The sequence below is a fragment of the Anopheles funestus genome, chromosome X (genome assembly GCF_943734845.2).
Source record: "Anopheles funestus chromosome X, idAnoFuneDA-416_04, whole genome shotgun sequence".
NCBI classification, from domain to species: Eukaryota; Metazoa; Arthropoda; class Insecta; order Diptera; family Culicidae; genus Anopheles; species Anopheles funestus.
The window spans coordinates 2,048,229-2,067,472 of NC_064597.1; the positions used below are offsets into that span (position 1 = coordinate 2,048,229).

At 41.8% G+C, this 19,244-nt stretch overlaps 1 protein-coding gene and 1 long non-coding RNA gene across 6 annotated transcripts; one reads left to right on the forward strand and one right to left on the reverse strand.

The window, feature by feature from the left end:
• Window positions 1-1,288: 1,288 nt before the first annotated feature.
• Window positions 1,289-2,429, reverse strand: LOC125761415 (uncharacterized). Its single transcript, XR_007418105.1, has 3 exons — window positions 1,929-2,429; window positions 1,624-1,856; window positions 1,289-1,547 (listed from the first exon to the last, which is right to left on the reverse strand). It is a non-coding gene; the product is annotated as an uncharacterized LOC125761415 (long non-coding RNA).
• A 441-nt stretch (window positions 2,430-2,870) lies between these two features.
• On the forward strand, window positions 2,871-16,719 carry LOC125761330 (beta-1,4-mannosyltransferase egh). 5 transcript variants are annotated; one of them, XM_049422349.1, is made up of 3 exons: window positions 2,871-3,308; window positions 10,964-12,140; window positions 12,221-16,719. In XM_049422349.1, the coding sequence occupies exons 2-3, from the start codon at window positions 11,337-11,339 to the stop codon at window positions 12,791-12,793; spliced, it is 1,377 nt and encodes a 458-aa protein (XP_049278306.1). In that variant the 5' UTR covers window positions 2,871-3,308; window positions 10,964-11,336; the 3' UTR covers window positions 12,794-16,719. The 5 variants fall into 5 exon arrangements, with proteins under 5 accessions (XP_049278306.1, XP_049278314.1, XP_049278322.1 ...); XM_049422357.1 differs by lacking the exon at window positions 2,871-3,308 and adding an exon at window positions 3,829-4,227; XM_049422365.1 differs by lacking the exon at window positions 2,871-3,308 and adding an exon at window positions 4,265-4,839.
• The last annotated feature ends 2,525 nt before the right edge of the window (window positions 16,720-19,244 follow it).

Here is a 19,244-nt window from a genome sequence, read left to right on the forward strand (position 1 = left end):
GACGAACCATTCCGCCATACTTCAATCTGTTGTAAAATTAATTTCAGATGCTTTTCAATAAAACACGGACACATCACGATACAGGTTTTCTACATTTGTGTATTACTGCTCATGTTGGACAAATTAGTCGCTGTCTGAAGAATCCGAAGAACTCTTATTGCACATCTGCAAATATGCAATCTCTTCCTTGCAGTTTTGTATGAACGCTACTAGCTCCGACTTGAAATCGTCCAACGGCAAGTTATCGACCATAAGACGGTGTAACTCTCTATCCAGATCCATCCACTGCAGCAAAAACTCCACACGACTTCCAAACCTCTTTAAGGTGTTTGTGTAGTTCCTGGCAATGTGCATCATACGCAAAACTTTGTTCAGTTCGTCTTCATCCATTTTCCGTGGCTTTTCGATACGGTGTTTCGGCTGGGAATCTGGGAATTAGTTAATCAGCAGACACAAACTAACTTGTTGGGTTAGCAAAATGTTCAGCAGGAAAATTTCGTCACGAATATGAAGTGCCTTACCTGTGAGATGGCTGAAGATACGAATGAAACTGTCGTTAAGATTGGATTAACCAGGCTCGCTGGTTGCGTGGTTGCTTGGTTACTGATCCTATGGTTGCTGCGATCACGGTGGAGTTAGATTTTCTTTTACGGTGCATCATCTTGTCAAACGTGGTGATTTTCGCTCATCATCATTCAACTTTTGCCTAGTGAAAAGAGACTATAATCCTTGTTTGGAAAATATATGTATATTCAAAGTCGTTCTTAATCCATTGCGCGCAAACTTCTCACGGCAGCTCAATTCAAACTCTTGGGATATTAGAATTAATATCAATCCATCTGATTTTGCGCTATTGAGGCTGAAACTTCACAGTAGTTACATAAAATGTTAAATGACGATGAAGTCTAAACATAACACGTGTTTTATAACTATGTACCAGCATATCTAGGTTTTTTTTATTTAAATAAAAATGTCTGTTATCAAACAATTCCTGTTGGTTGTTCTGTGTAAGTAAGGGTTGGTAACCGCTCATACCATTTTTAAGTTACACAGAGAGTGAGTTACAGCTTTGAAACGGATCCGTTTTCTCAGCGTCGGTCGGAGGAAGCTGAAAGTTAAAACGAGAAGAAACTAGAAACGCATTTATGCCGTGAGTTGCCAGGGGGTTGATGTTGATAATCTACCCTCTCGGAGTGGTTAAGGTGTTTGAGATTTAGGCTCTCTTTCTGAAAGACTCTGAAACACAAAATAGGAAATATTGTTCTAAAAAGCAAACGACAGCATGATGCATGGTAGTGTTCATCGAGGCCGGTTCGTGAACGAACTGTAATTTATTGAAATTAAATTAAATCATTAAATTATGAAGAAATTGAAGACATTCAATTGTTGGGTATTTAGCTCCATCTAGGCTGATTGAACATGAGCAGTTACTGGATCTACATTAAGGGGATTAATTGTCTCACACAGCTGAACAACATGACGGGCTCAGATACAAATATTCTTCGGTTGGCTTACGTCTAACTCACGCTCAAGTTGTCCTTTATATCCTGCAAGTGGAACAGTAATGATAAGTAGTGCATCATTAATAGGACCACAGGTGATAATGATGATGATTCAATTTACCATTCTTGCGGCTTCTTTCACTGTTACTTCAAGACCAGACCAGAACCAGGAGAAAGTATCCTTAAAGATACACCATTAAGCTACCCAAAAAGCTAAGGCATGAGCTGAATCATTTGCAACACTAATAACCTGTTAGTGAACGGGCGGATCGAACTACCATTTAACACCGATCCAAATATAGTTCAGTTAACCAACCAACAGGCCAAGATTGCGTCTTAATTGCCCATTACGTCCTGCAATGAAACAGTTGCTGATAAGTCGTGAAACACTCATTCGAACACACTTCAGTGAATAAGTTAACTTACCAAACGTTGTCGTTCTGGCAGTTGATTGAATTTGATGCTTGAAGATCTTTTATAAACGATTGGATATGTAAGTTTGTCCGTGCATTATTAGACGAGAACAATAGCACCCTGCGAGAGATGAAATATTGAACCAGCCGGAACTTCGTAGTGTCCTGTGCAGCTAAACTTGAAGCATTTCGTCCTTTTCGGATATTAACCTGCTCCACCGTATAAACCGCACACGCCACAAGACACATCTTTCTTTCGGAATTGTGTTTTACTAAATGAAAAAATATGACCATTTGCTGGTATTTTGCATCGAAACCGCGAACAAAAATAACGCGGAAGATTAACACGTGTAGTCCACCATTGTTGTTTACATATTAGCATGTAAGAACTGTCAACTAAACAAAAATGGCGATTGCAGCTTTTTAAAACCTTGGACGTTTGGGATAAATTGTATTTAATAAAATAAAAGCAATTGAAGTACAATTTTAGCGTTCCATTGCATTAGATCTTACGTTTTCGTAGCAAAGCATATTCTATAGATGCAGCTGATTTAATACATTCTAAAATTACAAATTTACAGTCTAGAACTGTGACTTGATCAGTCTCCTGCTCGGATTTTCATCGCAGACGATTTTTTCCGACACAATTTCACTTCACGCACATTTTATGGGCTAACGCTGCGCGACTATTCTTCTCCGAAATTTCCACTATAAAGCACTTATTTTCCTGCACGTTTGCCGTTCGTTTAAAACCCAATGAATGAACATTTTTCATTAGATTTTCATAAAGAGCATAAAAGAGCATAAAAGAGCATAAGAGAGTGAGTTGCAGGCCTTTTTGTTTTCTCTCCTTCACGGCAGGCGGTAAAACGAAGGAAAGAAAGAGAGAGATCCAGTGGCGGATTTCACCCCTGAGTGCCCAAAAGGGGTGCCATAGGGTGATAATGTATGCCGCGGCACATCCGAAATCCGTCAGACCATTGATAGACCATCTCGAGGTAGGGCATCCGTGGTACCGTGTCTCGCCAGCCCTGGACATACGGCTTCGATGATGTGGATTGGTGATGTTCCTGGCGGGCGCACGTAGACCAGTGACACAAACAGCCCACCCCGGTCCAGCATCGGTGTGTAACGCGGGCGTTTCTGGCGGAGTGACGGAGTGAAGTGAAAATTTTCGGTGTGTATCGGAATCGCTGGCCGAAGGTTTTTCGCGGCAGGTTGCTAAAAGGAGAAGAAATAACAAAAAAAAAACCTACCCCCTTATGTGTGAGGGAGAAAGCACTCGCATGCGGGAGGGTTAAGAAAAGCATTTACCCGGACCAAAAAAAAACCATATCGTGAGGCCTGCAACCATATCCGGGGAAGAGAGGTGTTGCGAAAAAGCGAAAAAACCGTAAGTAACCGAAAATGGAATAGTGTCGAAGAATTTATCTGTAGGAAATTTTTTCGGGTTTAGAATCGGTAGAATTTGTAGCATCTACCGAAAAGAAAAGCTGCTCTCAATATGCTCGTTTTGGGCTTGGCATTTCAGACGTGCGCGCCCTTATGCTACCGAATGCCCACAACCCTCCCATGTGGCCCCGAATGCATTATGACGTGCGTATGGATGCGCCTGTATGTGTGTTTCCGCACACTATCATTCGTAAGAACGCGAGAGAAAAAGAAAAGCGCTTTTTGGGGTAGTTTTTCTTTTTCTTTTTTTAATTTTTATTTGCAAATGCCGACCAACTTATGTGTGTGTGTGAGGATGTGTGGAAACGAGTTTAGCTTGAATTGTTGCGGTATTCCGTAGAGGAAAACCCGAAACTGGCACACGCACATATCCGGTGATTTTTTTTGGGGGGATGATTATCATTTTTCTTTTTTGGGGGCTAAACATTGCTACGCCCCAAAACAGGTGTGTGTGTGCGTGTACGTGGTTTTATGTTAAGCAGTCGAAAATTTCTTTTTATCAAGCGTGTGTTTATGTGTGTTGGTAGAGCGGTGGTGAGTTTTCCTTTACCACCCTTAAAAAGGAAAAACGTCACTTTCCATCAGTTTACTGCCGCCATCATTCCATAGCTGCTTTCGGTTTTGACATCTATTGTGCTACCTCTCGCTCTCTCGCTCTCTCTCGCACACAAACACATACACGCACTGTGTTGCTGTCACTATTTAACGTATTTGTCACATCGCGGTTGTTAACTGCTAGTTGTGGCTGTGCGTAACGCGTAGTCACACACTGTTTGGGGAGGTCGTGCTTCAAGCGTTTGCCGTCAGTGAACCGGCAAACCGTGGTGTCCACATTCCAGGCCACTGAAGGGAACCGTCAGGTAAAGGAAAATCCGTGAAAAAGCGTATTGCTTTCCACCGTGAACTGTGAAGTTAAGCGAAACAACAGGGTTGTCCGGCACAACCCTTGTAGCCTTAATGTGCGTCCTTCTGTACGTGTGTGTGTTATTAATCGTTTTGTAAAATGTTTCTGTATAGGTTAGTTTTAGCTGTATGCGATGTTCTGCACACACCAAAAAAAAAAAAACAATAATGCCCGCCCGCATACGATGAATACCGGGATTTAAAAGTTATGTAAGATTTGTTCTATCCCTGTGAGTGTGTGTGTGTGTTTGAAGGTGTGTGTGTGTGTATGTTTACAGAAGATTTTGGCAAGCCCGGATGCTGTAGAACTGGAAGATGTTCTTTTACCGGATCCGTCTTTATATCACACACAACCCCAAAAAGCAATCAACTGCCTTCAAGCAACTTTTCGTCTTTGGTGTGTCTACAACCAAACAAAACAACGTTTTTTTTATTTCATAAATTAAAGTGTGTAACGCTAGTCGAACAGTGACAAAAACGGCCGAACTAATAGGAGACGGTCTGTACGGTGGATCTCTCTTTTTTCTAATTGTGATAAGTGAGGTGGAAAAAAAACAACGAAAAGCTAGGTTAGTGGAACTGATGTGTGTTTCTGTGATTGTATTATAAGTTCGTGCGTTTGTGTATGTGTTTACGGAGGGGGATGGTTTTCTGTACGTTCACACGGGGGTGCGTACGATACGTTTATACGTGTGGGTTAAGCACTGCAGAAATGATAATTCTACCATATGAGGATGCGCTTGTGTAAAAGTAAGATAAGGAAAATATTTTACGATATTTTCCTTTTGTACTATGTTTGCTGTGCTATTTCTATGCTAAATGTCACGGCGATTTGTTGTCAAAAGATGATTTATTGATAGTGTGCAAAAGACCGGTACTAATGGGCACAGTGAACAGTGCAAGAATGAAGCAAATTAGTTGGATCATATTTTGAATTATTAAATATATTTAGATTTTGCTACTGGTGGAAGAAAAGAACATCCTAGCGATGAATTTTCCTTCCTCTGCAGTGTTCGCTGGTGTGTATATATGTGTGGCTGTGTGAATGCATTTTCAATGTAAGCAAGCAAACATTGGTGGACGATGCGTGTGTGTGAGAGCGGGAAATGAACGCCATTTTTATATGTTCGATTTTCCGCGCTGAAAAATCATGCGCATGTGCGCATCGTCTGTTTTACCGCGCGGCTAGGAACCTTTTCGAACTAACCGGCAAGAAGGAAAGACACAGAAACCGAAGCAACACCTTTGTGGTGACGAAAGGCATGAGAAAGTTGCGAATATTAAAATTTGCATACCGTGCCAAGCTTAGAGGTTTGTGTTGTAATGCTATTACAGCGCCAGTGTCTTTTGTTTGCATTGACATTTAGGTTAATTTGCAACTGTAGCAATCTGTTAGCTTTGAAAAATTGTTTTTTTGTCTTAGAAAAAGGTGCATTAAGGTTTTGTTAATATATTACCAGCCTACGTCTTTTTGTTATATTATAATCATACAAACAAATTTTGCTTGAATTTTAATAAACCTTCTAGAAAAATTCGATAATACACCAGCTAGCCAAAAACGGCCAGCAAAGCAAATCCTACCCAAAAAAAAGAAAACCGTCAGCATTTTTGTGGCTTAGGTCACTTCGTTTTGACTTCAAAATTTGATCCTCGGTTTAATTTTTTTCCCTACAAAGTTTGGTAAAATGATATCCTTAACATATTCTTCATTAAAACCTTCAGTCCTTCTCCTTCTGGTGAGTCGTCTACAGAAATCTGGAGATTTTAAATTATTTTTTTAAATTTATTTTAGCTGTCAGCGGTTGTAATCGTCATCGATCTACAAGTTGTTGAGTCATCCGTCTAAGAAATTTATTTATTTATTAATCATGTTTTCAGTTTCAACATTTCTACTAAATCCAAACTGGGTTAAACGCTTGCTCATCACAGTTTCTCAGTTTTATAAAATTTGTTATTGCATAAAAACAAACATCACTGCACCGAACAGAGAGAGACAGAGAGATAGAGAGGGTGGAATCGCAAACTTTATGTTCGGCACACGCGTCCGCAACGTGTGAGTGATGGCAATCAAGCCCCCACGGCGACAAAATGCGTTGTAAATGATTGTGAGACACTCTAGGGGTACGTTGGTGGTGGACACATTATTACACAATGGGTTTTTGGTTAATGAGTTACAGGGAAGCTAAACAAAAAACCCCATCTAAGTACTAAGATGGGAGTGATTAGAGTAATGAAGAGAACTTCAACTGTATGACGTCTTATCAACCATTCCGGATATGATGGAGTTTAAAAACTGCCGAGGTCGGGCACTTCCCCACCCCCTTTAACCGATCAAACAACATCCATTCAATGCCTCAACACATTATGCACGGTGGGCGGGTTGGTGTATTAGTATAATCCAACAGTAAACCCCTTCCACCCCCCCCCCCCCCCCCCCCCCCCGGTTCGGCAAGGTCAAACCGGTGTGGCAGCGTGGGAAGCAAAATGCTACAGTGGAAGTGGGTAATAGCAGGCGTATTAATTAGCTAAGCCACCCAATGTATGCGAAAATCATTCAGTAAGTTTGCCCTAGTGTCCAAGAATTTTGCTGAGTTTTGCTCACATTTGTCTCCTCAGGTTTTAGTCGATCATCCTTTCTGCTTTTATTTTAGGAATTTATTGGATGTCTTAATTGGCGGCCCGGTGGTGCATGTGATAAACGGCGCCCGTCCACACGGCAGGACCGGGTTCAAATCCCATCCGGACCGTTCCTCCATAGCAAGAACTGACTATCCGGCTACGTGGTAAAATAAGTCTAGTAAGCCAGAAATGACCAGCGTGACTTGTTGTAAGGTCGTTAAAGCGAAGAAGATAGAGAAGTTGGATGTCTCATATATGACTGGACACCACCAGCAGCAGCGATGATGTTGCTAACCGAGCCAAATGGTTCATTATGAGCTTTAAAAGAAAAAAAAACAATACACCACCAGTACAGTAATCACATAGACGGCAGACCCATTACTTTAGCCCACCCGTTTGTGCCTTCCCCCCCACCCCCCTGGCCTTGCGGCATAAAGCCTGTCATGTGTCATGAACGTTGAGATCACAAGCACGCATTCAACGAGAAGATTGTTTCACTCGGGTGCGAACGTTTATATGGTAGCTATAAAAGAAGCACACGGCGATAAGGGTAGACGACGAACCCTCCGTCCCAGCTCTATAAAGCACACGGCAAGGAGAGGAGCAAGGAGAGGGGGTGAAAAAGTTTGGCTGAATGGGACAGAGGAATGTCGATAGCCATTCTCGATAAGGCGGTTGTAGCGGTGATAGGAGAGAATGGGTGAATCTTTGGCCTTCCTGCCCATCTTCTTACTTCTGTGGCACGATCCCGGCGATTGGTTTCATCGGCCGTCGAAAAGCAATCCCCCGGTTTTCCGGGCAATGATTGCGAGTTATGATATGAATGCGCATATCACCGTTCGGGGTTAAGTCGTGCCCTTACCTTATGAAATCGATTTATTGTACACTCTGTACACGGCAAGGGCCAGTGTATAAGGGTCCCACATTGATGTGCGAGCTGAGTAACGGCTCCCTCTCCATCCCGTCCCCCGCCACCAGTACTTTCTTCCTTACTTTTTTTTTTGGTTGTTGTTTAATTACCACCCTTACCGGGCAATGATGATGGTATGATTAATCGACGATTTCGACAGTGTCGTACAGGTCACAAGACGCGACGAGTCATCAGCAGTGATTCCCGTATCAGCTTACTGACCAGATGACTCAAAACGGTTCCGTGTCAGGTAGAATTGTAAAGTGAATCTGGCACTGCCCTTTACGATGATTAGGTTTCTTCGTACCGTACAAGCGACGAAGAAATGCAGCTACATATGTATATTTATACGGCATTACACTGATAACATACGTCCAGGAAGCGCGCACTGTAAATGTGCCTCAACGATTCGTGCTCTATCAGCTGAAAAGATGAATCAGTTTTTGTTTTAATGCACACCACAGTTGGATGAGTAATTAGGGGGGGGGGGGTTTTTTGCTCAAAAGCTAGTAACGTCTTTCAACAAAAATTTGATTAGTCGTACGAGAGACTTGCTTGTGCGTTTGTTGATAAGGCAGATGGTTTTTTCTCTGGTGGAAGTTTTTTTTCTCCTAGCCTATGAACGATTTTTCCTGGATGACCAGAAGTCTTATGTACTTCTACTTCTTTGTACTGATATATAATTTTATGTTATCGCTTATTTTTTTTTTTTGAAGAATTTTTCATAACAGATACTACGATAATTAAAGAATTTTAACTAAGGATTGGAATGAAAACAAAAAAAAGCAAAAAATAATGCAAGATTACAGCCATGGTTTTGTATTGTTAAAGCTCCGATGTGCTAACGATGACTTCACTCATCCAGCCCCTTACTGTATTACACTCCTTCGCTCTTTATCACAATTTTCTGAATGCCCCCATTGATCTTTCTGTAACAACAGATCAGCACCCATTGTTTCGTGCGGTATCGCTTCGAAAGTTTATCAACTGTCCACACTGTAGCTGAAACAACGCTTTTGAAACCGCAGCTAACTTGCGCGTCAATACAACTCCAATATAGCCAGATGATCACATGTACTTATCGGCAGTGAAGAGGCTTATCTGCAACAGAAAAAAAAGCCATCCTCTCCGGCCTGTGTGCCGGGTTCCGGGCTGCGCGCGGTCACTGTTACAAGGTATTAGCCGGCCTGTGTGTGACAGTTGGCCGTGAAGTGTGCTTCAGTTGAGTTCAGCCGCAAGAATGGCAGCATGATCAGATAAAAAAAACCAAGATTCACAGTGTTTGGTGTTACGGGACGGGTGGTAACAGAAGGATTAAGGGCGTAGTGTAGTGTCACCCGCTTTGGTAGATCATCTCTCCATCTCTCAGTAAGTTGCTGGCGCTTAATGACTGTTGTTTGGGTTTTTTGCAACGTTACACTAAACAGTCTTAATGTGTTACACATTAACGTAAGGTGTCAATTGTGTATTTACTCTCCCTTCGTCTGCTGGCAAGGTGCATACAAGTACAAAGGTCTAGGCAAGCAAAACAGACACCTCGGCGCAATTATGGTGTAATGTACCGGTGTCATCCAGTCAAGGGCAAAATGATTCTAATGTACCATGGAAGGGGAAAACAAGAATGTTGTTAATTAATAGCTTTTTTTCTGTGACACGATTGCTTCATCGTTTTACCTACATACCAGAGAGGAGAAGGGTTAATCATGCTAAATGATGTTTCTATTGATGGTCATGCTTTGCTTGCCACTCAGATAAGGGTTGATGAGATATAGATCTGATAGCAATTGGTGGATTGGATAGTGTATTTGGATATTTTCATGGATACTTAATCACCTGCAGAGGCAAAACCTCTCTTATTTCATTAAAAAAAACGCTAAAGTAGAGAAATAGTCAAGGGCTTTTCAAAGTAATTACAAAACGTATGACGGTATTTTGTGGAAACTTTTGGCTACATTTTCACCACTGAGCATGTCACTGTCGTACACTCTCACACCTTGATTGTAGTGCTAATCTTTGTCCGTTGCTCTCCCGCACTGTAAAGGTGAGTTATCAGCTGCTGCTGTCGAATAGAGTGTGACGGAACAAGACAGAACCTCCCCCCCGGGGTGATGCGTTAGCCCTACCAGTTTTGCGATTGCATAACCGATAATATGCATGGTTTCTTCGCATTTCACTGCAATGAGTAAGAACAATGTGAAACATTTAATAAATCCTCTACCAAACATGCCATCACAGTTCAATCGATATTTTTTTGGCACAGAGACACACTCTTTCTCTTACTATCGCTTGTACAATTTCTGCACGCAACAGAAAGAAAAAACATTAATGGAATTAAAAGGGAGAATCAGCTCACTCCCATTGCGCATTACAGAAAGGTTGAAAGATGAACGATTGCTCCACCGATTGGAGACACTCAACCCCATTGCCGGGTTGCTCCTTATTTCCGCGAGGACATTTAAACTTGTTTCTTTGCTTTCTTTTTTTTAGTACCGCTAGAGCAGCAACTAACCAGTCATTACTGCTTCCGTCGATTGACTTTGCGGGTATTGATTACACAATGTTATGTTTGCGTTGCTCTTCTTCCGGGCGAGCAGTAGCTTTGTGACGAAGGTATTATCTTATCTAACGCAGCATTTTGCTGTCTTCACGTTATCCGGCTTCCTTATTTGTGTGTTTGTGTGTGTTTTTTTGCGGTATAGATATTGTTGGTTAGTTAGAATTGATACGATCAATGTACCTGACGTACGAAAGAAGACTGCATACTGATAATCATTCCCAAAATTAAAGGAAAAATAATACAACTGCAGTGTTATTATTATATAACGTAAACAGTACGTCGCGGCATCCCGGTGGTGTGTGATAAACGGCGCCGGTCCACACGACAGGACCGGGTTCAAATCTCATTCGGAACCGTCTACTCGCAATCGCCTGAATTTTAACCTAAAATAAGTTTAATAAACCAGAAATGACCGGCACATAACCTTAGAGGTCGTTAAACCAAGAAGAGAGAGAGAGTGAGAGAGAGAAATTGTTTAGTAAAATCCCATCCAGAGCTGTAGAAGTATTTTTTACATACAAATTTCTCTTAAATGTGCTTATATTCAAGTTATCTATTAACTTTTAATACTTTCATTAATATATTAAACACTTTTGTTTCTTTTTAGGTATAACATCACTCCCTCACGTTGCGTCTTCACGCATACCTTGAAGCAGACCGTACGGACTGTCAGCAGCCTCCAACCGTTGGCAAATCCCAAACACGGCGTATCCTTTACCACCAGAAAACGATGCTATCGAAACGTACGTAACGTAACGTGTACCGCTTGTTGATGTTTCCACACACCGACGAAGGGTGCCGTCATATCGAAGCAAAGTAGATACGCCAATACGGGGATACGAGAGACGACCGACGTACCGAAAGCGAACCCCACTGCCAATCAGAACCGGCCGGACACCGTCACCCCGGATACTCCCAACAGCACGCCCGATCGACGGTGCGTGCCGCATCAGCCGTAACGACGTGAAAACGGTGAAGCGATGCTAAACTCCACCTCCAAGCACGTACTGCACTGTGCGCTACTGTTCGGGCTGCTGATCGCGTTCGAGATCTTCTGCGGTGGCATCAAGGTGAAGGAAAGCTCGTTCGTCGTGATCGACCCATGGGAGGAGTATGGCACGCTGCAAACGATCGTGCTGTACATGCTGCGGCTGCTCACCTTCCTGACGTTGCCGCAGGTACTGTTTAACTTTTTCGGGCTCGTCATCTACAATGCGTTCCCGGAGAAGGTGATCCTGAAGGGTTCGCCGCTGCTCGCACCGTTCATCTGCATACGGATCGTAACGCGGGGCGACTACTCCGAGCTGGTGAAGACGAACGTGCTGCGCAACATGAACACCTGTCTCGACACTGGGTTGGAGAATTTTCTGATCGAGGTCGTCACGGACAAACCGATCGGGTTGCCGAAACATCGGCGAACGCGTGAGATTGTCGTGCCGAAGGAGTACAAGACGAAGACGGGCGCCATGTTTAAGGCGCGCGCGTTACAGTACTGTCTGGAGGATACGGTGAACGTGCTGAACAACAACGATTGGGTGGTGCATCTCGACGAGGAAACGCTGCTGACGGAGAACAGTGTGCGGGGCATTATCAATTTCGTGCTGGATGGCAAACACCCGTTCGGGCAGGGTTTGATAACGTACGCGAACGAGAATGTGGTCAACTGGTTGACGACGCTTGCCGATAGCTTCCGCGTATCGGACGATATGGGCAAGCTGCGTCTGCAGTTTAAGATGTTCCACAAACCGTACTTCAGCTGGAAGGGTAGTTACGTGGTAACGCAGGTAAGGGGTTTACCCAAAAATTTGTCGTCCAAATATTTTTGTTGTTGTCGTCTAAAATATTTGTCACCTTAAAATTGTAGGTCCACGCAGAGAAGGCGGTTTCGTTCGATAACGGTATCGATGGTTCGGTGGCGGAAGATTGCTTCTTTGCTATGCGTGCGTTCGCCCAGGGCTACACATTCAACTTCATCGAGGGTGAGATGTACGAGAAATCCCCGTTCACGCTGACCGACTTTCTACAGCAGCGGAAACGCTGGCTCCAGGGCATCCTGCTCGTGGTCCGGTCGGCCTCCATCCCGATCCGCAACAAGATCCTGCTCGGTATCAGTCTCTGCTCGTGGATCACGATGCCACTGTCCACGTCCAATATGATCTTTGCCGCTATCTATCCGATCCCGTGCCCGAACCTGATCGATTTCGTGTGCGCATTTATCGCCGGTTTCAACATCTACATGTACGTGTTCGGTGTGATCAAATCGTTCTCGCTGTACCGGTTCGGGTTGGTTAAGTTTCTTGCGTGCGTGCTCGGCGCCCTGTGCACCATCCCGATCAACGTTGTGATCGAGAATGTGGCCGTCATATGGGGGCTGGTCGGCAAGAAGAACAAATTCTACGTGGTGCAGAAGGATGTGCGGGCGCTCGTTACCGTTTAGGGTGGAATCGTGGAAGAGCAGGATGGAGGAAGAGCGTTCGTGACGTTGTCGAGATCTCGGAAGCGCGGTGGTATTAGTTGTTAGTTGCTAGCTTTTAAGACACTTCTCTTTACTTTACTTCGTTACTGGTCAACTGAATCGGTCACACACCGGGCGGTTCTGTTTCAAAACAAGCTGTATTATCCTTTACATCCTTTGATTTAACTATTTTCTCTCTCTTTCGAACGTTACAATCACATCGTGCACATCGTTATCCAGCGTGGTTGCGATACGTGGATAGCGGAAGGTGAAGCCCGTTCATACGTTTGTTTTGCTTTTGTTTCGTCGTATGCAATACAACGGACGCATTGAGTAACGAAAACATCACAGGGCTGCACTGATGGGACGATTTTGTACACGTATTTACTTTACGCGAGCGACAGGCCAGTGTAGGAGGAGAGGAGGTTTTGGGGAGAAATAGGAACGGAAGGGTTCGTTAATAGAACGAATGACCAATAGTCGATTAAGATTGCACTGGTGCACTATAGGAAAATTAAAAAAAGCAAAAAACAAACAACCAAGAGGCAGTGAAAAAGCAATTTTTAAAAATGCGTAAAGTAAAAAAACGCACCATACTCGTGTTAGTTAAAAAACAAAAAAACCAAACGATAACGAACCCCTTAAGCTAGTAAGGCCGGTTTGTAACCCTCTCTTTCTCGGAGCGGTTCCATTTCAGCAAAACGATCGTGTGCATATCCCCCCCGGTGTGGTTTCGCACTACAGCCCGAAAAAAAAGCCGAGGCTAAAACAAACCACCAAACACTTTGTCCTAAAACTCGTTTGGAGGATATAGTGAAAAGCGAAAAAAAGGCGTATATAGATGGCGAACAGTTAGAACAGCAACAAGAAAAAACAAACGACAAATGCAAACTTTAAATGCATTAGCTGCTTTAAAGCAAATTAGTTACTAGCTTAGGGAAGGAAGGAAGGAAGGAAAAAAAACGAAACACATATATCTATTTTGCACCGGCAATGATTTCTAATCAATCATTCACTACCTCGTCTTTCTTTTCTCATGCTGCAACATCGGGTCATTCGATTCGAATGATATTAAATGCAGCAGTAATAGGAAGGATTAATATTTTGTTCAAGTAGTAACATTGTGCTCTACTTACATCTAGTCTATTTATTTGAAGTCGCGCATGCTGAAGCTTTATGGCATACGGTGGCAGAGAGCAGACAGCACTTACATTAGTGTGTCGATTTATCATTGGAATTTCCTTTGCTTGGAATAGTGATACATATTGTTCGCATCTGGAGTAATGTTTGCAGCATGGAACGCTTTACGCGTTTCCTGCCACAATACTCCAGCTTTAGTTTTAGTGAAGAAAGACACAGCGCTTGAAAGCGAAGATAAGGGAAGCTTAAAACACTCAGGCTTGTAAAGGTCGCACACCAAAAAAAAAAAACAAAAGCATTCTTTAAATAGAATTATCCTTTCTTGTTAAATTAGTCTCGCTCTTTTTCTATTGCTTGCAATTGTTTGCTATAAAATCTGTGCTCTTTTTGGTATGCTTTCCCTTTATAGCATATTGTTCTCACCACACAATTTGCATTGTATAATGTACCACATAAGTAATAAGCATGTAACCATTATGATTTCATTACCACACCTAATGCATAATGCCGGTGTGTGTGTGTTGATTAGGCATTACTGCAACAACAACAAAAAAACAGGATAAGATTTTTTTTCAAAAACCACCAACAACAAGCAAAAGACATACCATTTGCTTAGTTAGATTGCATTAGAATACTAATCTTAAACGAGTCGAACGTGTTCGGTGCAATATGATAACAAATAGAAACCGATTTACGCTACTTTACGCACTATTAAATGTAAACCAAAACAACCCAGAATAATACAAGTATTTTTAAAAACAGATTGCAAAAAGGGTTTGCTGCTTAATGTCAGCTTTTTCTCATACCGCTCCATACATACCCGATAGTTTTGCTGTGTTTAGGTTAAAACAAACATATAAAAAGCACCCAAGCACACACCACTGCACCATGTACAACCTCGCTGTCAGGTGCGTTTGTTTGGTCAAGGAAGATTTGTTTTATAATTTGTAAACAGAATCTCGGTTCGCTTTAGAATTTCACGCACCGGCGAGCTGGGGTTGTTTCCTATTGTTTTTTCCATCAATCAACATCAGAAAATTCAAAATCATTACTTATTATTAAAAAAACACACACAGAGCTATCAAGGTGGGTGTGTGTTCGTGTGTACGTGTTAATGCGTTTTTATGTTCTAAAAAAGAGGAAAATTATGTAAACTTAATTTAAGCTTTACTTACGTGTAAATCAGCATAAAGCCACCACGGCTTTATGGGTGGGCAGAAACGTCACAATGTATAGATAAAACGTTCATATAATTATGCAACTAGAATATCAGTGATAGGCATTATAGTTTTAGTTGATATTGCTTTGTTTTGTTACTTTTTTTTTGCAAGTGTTTTCGATACTTTACGGTTTCAAAACTAACTGCGCACTGGAAAACTAGGAAGGAACTCCCTGTTGAACACTATGGAGGGATCTGTACTCGGGAGATGGATTTATCTATCTTCTGTTCCGCATGACACTAGAGAGCAAGGCAAGCATCAGTAATTCGAATATTGTATTCGTGCTAGTTACGTCATGAGAACGGTACCGTACGATCCACGCTACAGTAGACCGTCCACAGTCCCTGCGCGTTTTAGGTGGCCGCCATGTTGGGATACTACCGCAGCTGGTGATGGCCGCAAAGCGGTTATAATAGGGACAAGTTCAATCAACAAAAAAAAAACAAAACAAAATAACTAGACGGTGAGAGCAGCATCTTGCAGCGAAGTAACATGTATGTGTATACAGCATAGAATTTTTCCTCTTATTATTGGCTTAAATAACGTTTGTTACCTTAGATGTTTTTTGCAAGGACCCGGAACGATAGGTACGACTATTCGTCGTGCGTATGATAAGTTTTAGCCTGGGTAGGGTATTATTCAAAATCCCATTCAGCATCACACTGCTGAATGGCTTTTTGATGTCGTTTCTATGAGTGAAAAGAAAAAATAGTTTGTATTTATTCCTGTAAGGAAGTTAGATTAACTCCCATACCTTTGTCTTCTTTTTAGTTGACGAGGGTCTGCCTAGGGTGGTAATAACGTGACGTGATCGTACTGAAATTGTCATGGTACGAAATCATATTTCTAATTACATCACACACAGTACGCTAGCATCAGTTTCGATGCGCCAGAGTCAGAGAGAATGTACATGTTCTGTATTTAAAGCTCGTCACAACACAACCTCACCCTGTTTTCTTCGCTGATTAGTTTCATGTATTTATTGTCTAAGCAGGCGGTTTGCCTTAAGATGTGAACGATATTATCTGCAACACGTTTATATATGATTCTATCATTTATTACTGTACACTATTATTATTCGGGAAAATAAGTAAAAATTTAATGAATAAAGAAAATGCAAACATTGATAATAGAGAAGAAAAAAATCGAGGAAAAACACACGGGACACAAGCGTAGAGTTGAGCGAATGGGTAAGAAAACCAAACAAATTATATAAAAATACAGTAAAACAAAACAAATGTGTTCAGCCCGGTACGGCGGGTTTATAGACACGTGGGGGAGTAGACTTTTTTGTTTGTTTTTGAAGCGGAAGGTTCAGCAATCAATCGAGCTGAGCATTCGCGGGGAAGAGTGCGTTGTTTTTTTTTTATATAAGACAAACAGTAAGTAAGAATTACGGCAATTCTAAAACAAGATACGAATAGAGGCAGATACTGATCGGAAGTGAACGCTGCGAATGGTGAGTTTAGGCAGAAGAAAACCCAAATGCTTGATCAAAACGAATGAAATCACGAATAACCAATAAAGAAAAATAAAACACTCTTAAAATATGGCGTCTGTGAATTGTGCGGTTCCGAAAGTTGTAATCATGGGTAAGTTTTCAATTTATTTTGTTGTAAGATCGCTATGTTTCTTAAAAGGTTAAAAATCTTCTTGTGATAACTTTTATTTGCCCCCAAATGTATGCATGAAGTATAAAAAGTATTACATACATATAATAGCCTACATTCAGGCTCTTTTGTGCGTCTGCAATGCAACGGTTACAATTTGCAGGGTTGGCAAACTTTTACAAATAATTTTTTTTAGAAAAATTGTTTGAAATATCTTGTAGTTTAATTTCTTAAAAAATGAGTATTTATAATTAAGAATTCAATTTGCTTGGCCTGATCAAAAACGAGCACATCGCAGGCCGCCAATCCGTTTCCAGGAAAATCGGTCTAGGGCTGCAGTCCCCCATCTACTGCTGCATCCAATCTCCGAAAGGTTTGACTCCGCCTGATCCTGCCAACGTGCTCGATGTACTCCTCTACATCTCGTCCCGAACAAGTCGCTGACAAGCACCTTCCTGGTGCAGCATGAGTCTGTCATCCTCATGACGGAGCCATCATATTCTTCCAGAACGAATTCTCTGAACCCATACTGTGGAATGGTGTTCCATAGCTCGGTACGATCTATAGTATCGTAGGCAGCCTTGAAGTCAATGAACAGATGATGCATAAGGATGTGGTGCTTTAGGCACTTCTGGATGATCTGCCGTAGAGGAAAGATGTGGTCGGTTGTCGACTTACCTCCAACAAATCCAGCTTCCAGGATTCATGACAGCATCTTAAAGGCAGCATTCAGGACGCTAATGGCTCGGAAGTTAGCATAGTCCAGCCTGTCGCCCTTTTTGTACATTTGGTGTATGACACCCAGTTGATTGTGTGAGAACCCCAGTCCGGTAGTTCTTCCTAGTCCCAAATCCTTACGATCACCCGATGCATAATGGCGGCTAGTCTCTCCGACCCCATCTTGAAGAGCTCGGTCACCAGACCATCGCATACCAATCCACGTCTAACATTACATTTACCGTTACCTGTTACATTCGACTTCGTACAAGGATGCCGGGAGCAATTCGTTATCATCCTGCTTCCTGTCGTAGTACTGCTCTCATCTCCTTTTCGCTCCTGGTTCGGTCTATCTTGCATCTGCTTCATTCAGGTGTGCTATTTGTCCGAAGGAATGCCGGTACTTCCGGCTGTTAGGGATCTGCAGTTGCATGTATTGGGGGTGGCTTGCAAGGTCTATCCACCAACTCCCTGCCTCGGCGAAGATCTTAGGCATTCTAGCTGTTTAAAGTCTGGTAGGATGCAAGGACGGAAGGGACATCCAGCCGGCCCTAACATGGAGAACAGATTCTGGTTGTTCCCCTCTGCTCAATTTAGCCATATAGCCCATCTTCCCAAGGGGTTATTAGCTTAAACTCAAACATTTGGAGATATGCCTGTCCTGTACGCCGTATTGACCGTAATATTCCGTACATTATTGTAAAAATAAACCGTAATATCCTTAAACAGGCCTTGGATCTGTACCCACATCAGTGCGGCATTGCGACATACTCTGATAACAGAAAAGAGAACATTGTTTTCTATCAAATTAAGTCAAAAATCAAAGAATAGAAACCATAAGCTAGTAATTATACAATTTGACATTCTATTTTACAATTTGTATCATTGTTTTTCCCTTTTTAAAGGGAAATAAAGTTCTAAATATAAATAAATACCCTTAAACAGGCCTTGGATCTGTACGCACATCAGTGCGGCATTGCGACATACTCTGATAACAGAAAAGAGAACATTGTTTTCTATCAAATTAAGTCAAAAATCAAAGGATAGAAACCATAAACCAGTAATTATACATATTTGACATTCTATTTTACAATTTGTATCATTGTTTTTCCCTTTTTAAAGGGAATTAAAGTCCTAAATATAAATAAATACCCTTAAACAGGCCATGGATCCGTACCCATTTCAATGCGGTATTGCGACATACTCTGTTAACAGAAAAGAGAACATTGTTTTCTATCAAATTAAGTCAAAAATCAAAGGATAGAAACCATAAGCCAGTAATTATACATATTTGACTTTCTATTTTACAAATTTAACATTGTTTTTCCCGTTTTAAAAGGAAATAAAGTCCTAGCAAATGGTAAGTTTGTAACAAGCTTCGTCGTCTCGATAGAAGCTACAAAACTCCGCAACAAAAAAGCGTTGTAGTTCCTGTCCAATGACTTTTACGGCTCATTTACCTATATTTTATAAGAGCATTATCAATCTAGATTCCATTAAACAATACATATAATAAGATTAATTTGCCTATTAAAAGTTATAAATGAAATAAAAATGCAGAATTTATTGTAAAAATCATTCATCGTACATATGTCGCTTACACTGTGCTCATTGCAAGTTCATGCACATCTCGCTCTCTCGCTCTCTCGAATTCAATTTCATATTTCGAGCCGGATGAACACCTGCGTTAGGTGTGTGCTCTTCCCGCACGCTACACAATACGCGAGCAAGGCTATTGAACGCTTC